This window comes from Castor canadensis, chromosome 7 (genome assembly GCF_047511655.1).
Source record: "Castor canadensis chromosome 7, mCasCan1.hap1v2, whole genome shotgun sequence".
Taxonomy (NCBI): domain Eukaryota; kingdom Metazoa; phylum Chordata; class Mammalia; order Rodentia; family Castoridae; genus Castor; species Castor canadensis.
Genome location: NC_133392.1, coordinates 59,673,906 through 59,682,330, shown reverse-complemented (window position 1 = coordinate 59,682,330; position 8,425 = coordinate 59,673,906). Strand labels below are relative to the sequence as shown.

At 38.7% G+C, this 8,425-nt stretch overlaps 1 protein-coding gene across 3 annotated transcripts in view; it reads right to left on the bottom strand.

The window, feature by feature from the left end:
• Positions 1-5,879: 5,879 nt before the first annotated feature.
• Positions 5,880-8,425, bottom strand: part of Ddx50 (DExD-box helicase 50) — a 39,384-nt gene continuing 36,838 nt past the window's right edge. For all 3 annotated transcript variants that reach the window (XM_074079031.1, XM_074079032.1, XM_074079033.1), the window contains one exon: positions 5,880-6,369. In XM_074079031.1, coding sequence (XP_073935132.1) covers positions 6,091-6,369 — 279 coding nt within the window. In that variant the 3' untranslated portion in view covers positions 5,880-6,090. The remainder of the gene's footprint in view (positions 6,370-8,425) is intronic.

Genomic DNA, 8,425 nt, shown 5'->3' with positions numbered 1-8,425 from the left:
TTCGCAAGGGTCTGCTACTTCATTCATGCAACTCAACAGACACTCCTACGTTCGTCCTGTCGGTTGTGAGAAACCGGGCTAGGGTTCACTAGCAGACAACACCCCTGCCTCTTCAAAAAGCTTTGTAGACTGTTGGGAGAGACAGATAAGTGTCTCCATCCAATCCGAAAAGGATGCAGCCGTGCCTGGTCCAAACAGCACAATAAATAAGAGCTATTCATAAGAGTGTCACAGTGTTTGGAAAGATAATTCAAAATATTAGATTTTATAAAAAGAAAGAAAGAGGGAAGGAAGGGAGGGGAGGGAGAAAGAAAAGGAGGGAACAATAGTTTGCAAGGCCCCATATCCGTGTGTGTGTGTGTAACTGGGGTTTGAACTCAGGGCCTCATACTTGCTAGGCAGGTGCTCTACCATTTGAGCCACTCTGCCAGCCCATTAAAACCATAAGATTAGTTTTTACTGCACATTTTTTAACCTGAGTTTTAAGGAAGATGTTTGATTTTAATTATTTGATGTTTCAGAGTCTTTAACAGTTGAAGTCAATGTGCAACAATGCTAAAAATGCTTTAACTTACGTTCTGTGATGTCCTTAAGACAGGAGCCTTGATTTATCCATCTTTATGTTCTCAAAATTGCAGACAGTACCTGGCACATAGTAGTCTGTCACTCAATGTTTACTGAACATGAACATAGCAATGGTGGTAGGCTGACCCTGGGAATAAATTATGTGCCCAGGCAGGAAGGTGATTCGATCATTCTGGGATCGCAGGCATGAACACAATCCACCAACTGTGAACAAAATGCTTGATAGCTGGGATTTCAGAAGCATAACAAGGAGTTGGGAGAATATGTGAAGTTCGAGTCCTTCCCTTGAGGAGTCTTCAGTCTTCATAGAAGTGTGTGGTAATGCTGAATCCAGTACAGGAGCATGTTTATTGCCAGCCGATGTTCAACGAGAGCATAAGCCCCAGAACACTAGTAAACAGCAAGTTTATAAAGTATGTATAAGCTTGTTATATACAGACAAAAGCCTCTTTCTCAAGGAGACATGTAAAAGGCAATTTTAGGTTCAAAGGTGGCTAAATTGTTACACTGAGGCTGGACCTCAGTTAATAAATAGAAGAATTAAGTCATAAATATTTGACAAGAAATGTGAAGTTCTGCTCAAGTATCAGTTCTGCCAGACCAGATCACTCTGATCTTGATGTGATATAACATTCATAACATTCATAGCACTGATGGAAGAATTTATATTTTAAAGGTATTATACGTACATGCACACATATGAACTCAAAAGTCTACACAACAAAACTTGTATTTATCTCTGAGTAATGTGTTTTTATTTTCTTCCATTTTCTATTTTTTTCAGAACTTTCAACAATGAACATATATTAGTTATAGGGAAAAAAAGTATGGATAAAAAAAAAAACTATTGTAAAGCACTACTCCCAAAATACACAAAAGAAACAAAATGTGAGAGAAGACTCTCAGGCATTCATACCTGTGAATTCATTATTCCAAATTCTAATGCTGAATAAAATAAAATGTTACTTCTTAAAAATTCAAAAACCAAAGAGCTGAGCAATTGATTCAAGTTCAAATACCTGTTAAGTGCCTGCATGAGAGCACACAGTATCAAACTGGAGGTCAAAGCTGAAATCCACAAAGAAGGCAGAGCAAAGGTAAGTGGCTGAATGCAGCTCAAAGCTGAGAATCTGATGAGAAATTTGCCCTGCCTGCTCCTTCCTTCAAAAAGATATGGGAAGCTTATTGTTTAACCTCATTAGTCCTCTGTTAATAGGAAATGTGAAGTTGAGCAACTGGACACATAAATCCATCCACCTTGCTGGCATTTACCTACATGCTTGTATTTTTCACTCTCTTCCCTGAGACCCTTCAATGGCTGTCCAAAACAAGGCCTACAAAGCCCTCCAAGACTTTTGCTTTGTTCTTGCCATTGCTTTCCTGAAAGTTAAGACCCCAGCCTTAAGAACTACTTCAAATTCCCCATGCTATGACCATTGTTTTACAAACCTGTGCTTTTGTCTGGATGCCCATTCTCATGCCCTCTTCCCTTTTTTTTTGGGTGGGAGGGGGCAGGAGGGTAATGGGTTTGAATTCAGGGATTCATGCTTGCTAGGCAGGCGCTCTGCTACTTGAGCCACTCTGACTGCCCTTTATGTGTTGGTCATTTTTAAGACAGGATCACATGAACTATTTGCCAGGGCTGGGTTTGAACCCCAGTTCTCCTGATCACTGCTTCCTGAGTAGCTAGGATTACAGGTGTGAGCCATGTGCGCCCAGCCCTCCTCTCCTTTTTTTATTCTGACAAACCTCAGTCTTGATGTTTCTGAATCCCTTCTTCCAATCCTGGGCTGGGTGTCCTTATCTTGCAAATCATTGGTAGGTCCATTGCTTTGGACCTAAGCTTATGTATACGTCTATTATTTAACTAGATTCTGTTCCAGGGGGCAGAGACTGGGCATTCCTTATTCATGATACCTGGGACATTTTAGAAACACAACATAATCTGACTGAATGTACTAGTACTTATGCAACTTTGTAGGAGTATAAATTTAGAGCTTACAATTACATAAATGCAGTCCACTGAGATTTCTTCCCCCCCCCTACTCACAGCTGTCTGGAATCTTGTTCCCTCTACTGAAAACTTCCCCTTCTCCATCCAACACTGCAAGCCCCCCCTCATTGGCTTAACTGAAATGGAGCTTTTCCAGAAAAAACACACACTCCCCTATAGCTTTCTCACACAGATGCTGCTCGTTCTCTCACATTCCATGTGCCCTGATTGGTGTCAGTGTTCCCATTTTCCTCAAACCCATTTCTGAGCTCCATTTTCATGTAAAAGCTCTTGTAACTTTGAGGATATGTAGTACCCTGTATCACTCTTCATTCTGGTAACTTACCAAACCCCACCATCATTATTTTGGAATCTGGTTTAGTCTTTCTTCCTCCTTAGTCCTGGCTTATTTTCATCCTAGGAAACTTCACCGTCTTTAAAAAACACCTACACAACGCCCGGCTTCACACTTCCTCAACCACCTCAACTGAAATGACCTTTGGCCCCAACAGACCTACTACTATATCCTTCACTTGTCTTCTCCCCAATCCCTTCTTTCTTGAAATAGCAAATTCAGGCTGCTCTTACAGACTTCAGACCCTGCTATACCGTGTATCAACTCCGTTCTTCAATCCCTACAGAATATAGATTCCACAGATCATTACCGCAATAACTTTACAAAAGTTCTCCACATATTTACCTTGTCATTCTTTCACAGAGTTAAAATCCCAGTCCTAGGTCAATTCACTCTCTCCCTTCTCCATTTCTACAACAGAATGCTACATGTTGCTAGTGGAAAACACACAATTGCTGTCATTGTAGCCACTACAAATTCAGTCTATAACTTTTTACCTTACCTACATACTTGCCTGCATGGTAATACTTTTCTCCTAGCAAAATGTTGAGATGCTTCTCTCATCTAAGGCTAAAAATCTCCAGTTTTGTACTTGATCCCATGCCTGCAGTCTTCATAGGGAACTTGCTGAACCATACATTCTTTCTCCCAAATCTTCAGTGCCTTCCTTCCTCCATGGCTTTTTTTGGAGGGTTGGGGTGGGAGGCTGAATTCAGGGCTAAGGCCTTGAGCCACTCCACCAGCCCCTTTTTGTGATTTTTTTTTTTTTTTTTTTTTTTGCAGTACTGGACTATTTTTGTGATGGGTTTTTTTGAGGTAAGGTCTCAGGAACCATTTGCCCGGGCTGATTTCAAACCATGATCCTCCTGATCTCTGCCTCCTGAATAGCTAGGATTCCAGGTGTGAGCCACAGATGCCCGGCTCTCTCTGGCTTCTTCACATTACTATCAACATGCTCAGATATGTTTCACTCCCACCCACCAAACACACACACACACACACATACAAATCCTTACCACAAACTCCCATCCTCTCTTCTACCTCCAGCTTTATATTCTTCCCTTTCCACAGGCAAATTTCTGAAGAGATGTTTGTTCTTCCTACGTTTTTATTTTTTTGGACAGAGTATCTCTGTGTAGCCCTGGTGGGCCTCAAACTCCTCCTGCCTCAGCATCCTAAGTGCTGGGATTATGGATGCACACCAACATGCCTTATTTCTTTAGCTTTCTGCTGAACCCATTACTAAATGGCTTCTACTCTCAACACTGTTAATATGGCTGCTCCCCAGTGGCTATCTCAGGCTCATGTCCTGATTTCCACTGAAAGACTCACATTGTGGTGCTTTCTGCCCTCTTCTCCTCATCCCTTTTTGATGGGATCCCCTTTCTTCTGTGTGTGAAGTACACTGGTATGTATACCTCTGGGTTCCTTCCTCAGTTCTCATTTCTTATTCTGCTTTCCCTGAGTAATCTTACCTACTATATTAACTACAATTACAACTTTTTATTATTCCTAATTATGTACCTCTAGAACAAATCTAACTTCAGACCTATATACCCAATTAATTGCCTATTTATCTCCTTACAAATCTTTTGACCTACAATATTAAAACTATCTAATCATGAACTAATCATACTCCCACTCCTTTTGTTCTCTATCCTAGTATCTTACCTCGGTGATAAACATCTGGGTTTCACTCTTCTGCCCCTCATCTTCTAATCCCATCAATAGGTGAGTCCTAACAATTCTATCTCCTAAAAACCTCCACAATCTACCCCATGTTTCTCAAAGTCCACTGCTACTATTTACTATAATGACTGAGAGTACTGGTTCAAAAACTAGATTGATCTGGGTTCAAATCCTCACTCCACTAGATATTATTCAGCATTGTGATTTGAGGCAAACAGCAACTTTTCAAGTGTATTTGTTCTTATCACTCAAAACATGTTACCAATCATTAGTTCAGCTTACCAGCATCCCTACCTTTGATTACTCCTAGAACTTTTCTTTCTTTTTGCAGTTCTGGAGATCAAACTCAGGGCCCTGTGCATGCTAGGCAAGTGCTCTACCACTGAGCTACATCTTCAGCCCTCCTAGCATCCAGTTTGGCCCTCCTCCAATTAGGACTTCTCTGTGCAGCCAGTATTCTTTCTGGAATACAAATCTAATCTTATTCTCTCATTAAAACCTTTAATGGTTCTGCAAGGTTTTTAAGAAAAGCTGAACTCCATAATGCAGATAAGACCTTTAAAATCTGGTCTGTGTTAAATAATAAATCCTGTTTTCTACCTACATGCAATCCACACTGAATTAATTTAGTCCTCAGACTTACTCTCTGGGTTCCTGCATATGCTACTTTACCTGAAAGCCCTCTCTCTTCTTCTAAGCTCATCTTTCTACCATGGCTAGATAAACTAATACATCTGCTTTTATTCCCTAATGTGTATCACTTCCAAACACTTGTCCTTATTCCTAAATACAACCCAACTCGGTCCTTAGCATCCCAAACCTACCTTAACTTTGTCTTTACTTGTTAATCTCTGACACAATTGCTTGTCTGTTAGTAAGTGTCATGAAGACAGTGACTATGCTTGTTCACAACTACATTCCCAGTAATCAGCATAGCAACGGACACATAGCAGACATTTCATAAATATCTGTTGAATAAATTAATGAATGCAGTGCTTATACACCTTATAAATTAAACTTATCAAGTACCAAAAATGCTGTACTAACTAATCATGTCACGGGTTTATATAGCCCTTTAATGTGGAAAATATTTGTCATCACCTAACATATGCAAGGAATGATCAGAATACAAATACACCACATTTTATAGAATGTAAGAAAACTTAAGTAAGGTTAACTTGACTGCCAAGTTGTAGAAGAAATTTTAAAAGATTACATTAAAAACTTCTTAACACACAGTGAAAAGAGACAAGAAAAGGAGTTTTTGTTTTTTTATTATTCAAAGGTATAACTGGATAAGTAGATTTGTTACAACCACTCTTGTGAAATACTTTTTAAAAAAATACGACCAACTTCTTTGCAAATTGCAAACACATACCTTAACTATGATGACCTAATTTTTGGTGGATAATGTACATGATTAGGCAGAAATAGGCAAGCTCACACTGGTAGATTAACTATCAAATGCTCAGTCAAAACTCCGTTTGTGGCCCCCACTTCTTGATCGATTTCTGTTCCCACTTCTTCTTCTACCATCTTGTCGACTTCCTGACCGACTCCCCTGTCGACTCTGTCTACCTGACCGGCCACCAGATCGACCACCTGACCGACCTGACCGGCCCGACCTGCCACTTGACCAGCCACTCCTCTGTCTGGAATTAGAAGATGTGTTTCCATCATAATATTCTTCAATTTCAGGTAATTTGGCTGGCACTGATAGTATCCAGTCTGAATCATGCCACTCTGCCTGTTAGGGGATTTACAGTATTAATATAAATGCAAAACAGAAACCATAAGCAACAAGTGCTTTTTTCATATTCTTTATTTATTAGCTAAAAGCCATCTATTCCTTAAACTCAAAGTGTCTGGAACAAAAATGAAAACCAGAAAATGAGCAAAACAAAATCATGCTCAAAGCTCATTCAGTAATGTCCCAAATTTTAATCTCAGAAGAAACTCTCAGAATCATTTTAAGGACTCTAAATTCAGCCTGGTACCAGTGGCTCATACCTGTAATCCTAGCTACTCAGGAAGCAGAGATCAGGAGGATCGTAGTTCAAAGCCAGTGCAGGCAAACAGTTTGTGAGTCCCTATCTCAAAAATACCCAACACGAAAAGGGATGGTGGAGTGGCTCAAGGAGAAGGCCCTGAGTTCAAGCCCCAGTACTGCAAAATAAAAAAAGGACTCTAAATTCATTCACAGTATACACATTCTACGTTTTTTGTTGCTTTTGTTTTTGAGGCAGGGTCTTGCTGTGTAGCCCAAGCTGCTTCAAACTTTTGATCTTCCTGCCTTGGACTCACAAGCACTGGGATTACAGGTGTGAAGAACCATACCCTACCTAGTTTATATATACTAAAAGAAAGCACTAAGTACTTTCGCAACAGTTATGCCATTAATATGCAGTGAAATATTTTGAGGCTATACTGAAAAACCAAGAAGTAAAAGAACTGATAATGCAGATTAAAAACCTATGAATATCTCCCAAGAACTAAAAAAATGTAGCTACTGGAAACAATTTGGTATGAAAGTAAAGAAATAAAGATATATAAATTAAAGCCAGATACAGTGGCTCATGCCTGTAATTCCACCTTCTCTGGAGGCAAAGGTCAGAAAGATTGTGGGTTGAGGCTCGCTTGGGCAAAAAGTTAGCAGAACCCAATCTCAGTCAATAAATTGGGTGTGTTAGTACATGTCTGTGGCCCCAGCTAGCAAGAAGCATAGGTAGGATGATCTTGGTCTGAGGGTGGCCCACTCAAGAGAGACAAAATCCAAAAAATAATTAAAGTTAAAAGGATTGATAGCATGGCTCAAGTGATAAGAGTACTTGCCTAGCATGCATAAGACCCTGATTTCGATTTCCAAGACAACCCAAAACAAAAAGAGATAAATGTAGCAATGCATGAAGAATTAGCTACAGCAATGTTCAGTGAAATCCTCTTTATCATAGTGTTATGAGAAATAGTCTAAGTTTCAGAAACTAGGATACTGGTGATGAAAGTTAGGCTATCCATGTGGCCAAATACCAGGGGATAATTAAAAATAAGTAACAATATAGTTGGTACAGAAATACATCCATGATATATTATGAATTTTAAAAGACTCCAAAAATAGTATAATCCCATTCTTGTTTTAAAGTATGTATGTAAAAATAAATATGCAAAGGGATACACAAATTCTTCACTGGACCCTGTTCTTAAACAGACAAAATACAAGGAAATTTTTTAAAGAAAGATAAATGAAAGCATCCTTTAGATTAAAAAGACTTGGGAAACATCAAATTATATAGTGTGAACCTTATATTAAAAATATTCAGAAAAAAAGAAAAAAAAATTCAGGAGGTCTGGATATGTAGCTCTGTGTTACAGCAGTTGTCTATCATGTGGTGTGAGACCCTGGCTTCAATCCCCAGTAGCACAAAAAAAAAAAAAAAAGAATGAAGAAAAAATCAGGAGACAATAAGGGATATTTAAACATAAACTATTAAGGAATTAAGTCCACATTAAGGACTTAATTGTAATATCATAAATATTTTTTAAAAGTCCTTAACATGTAGATATGTGGAAACAGTTATGGTTAAAATGATAGAATGCCTAAAATTTGTCTCTAAAGAGTGGGAAAGTGGACAGAAATAGAAATGAAACAAAACTAGCCATGAAATGTCAAATTGGAGAAGCTGGGTAATATGTTCATGAGGATTTACTATATAACTAATTTTGTTTCAAATTATTTATAAAAAGAAAAACTTTTTTTTTTTTTTTTGAACCTTATTTCTTTTTTTTGGTGGTGGTACTGAGGTTTG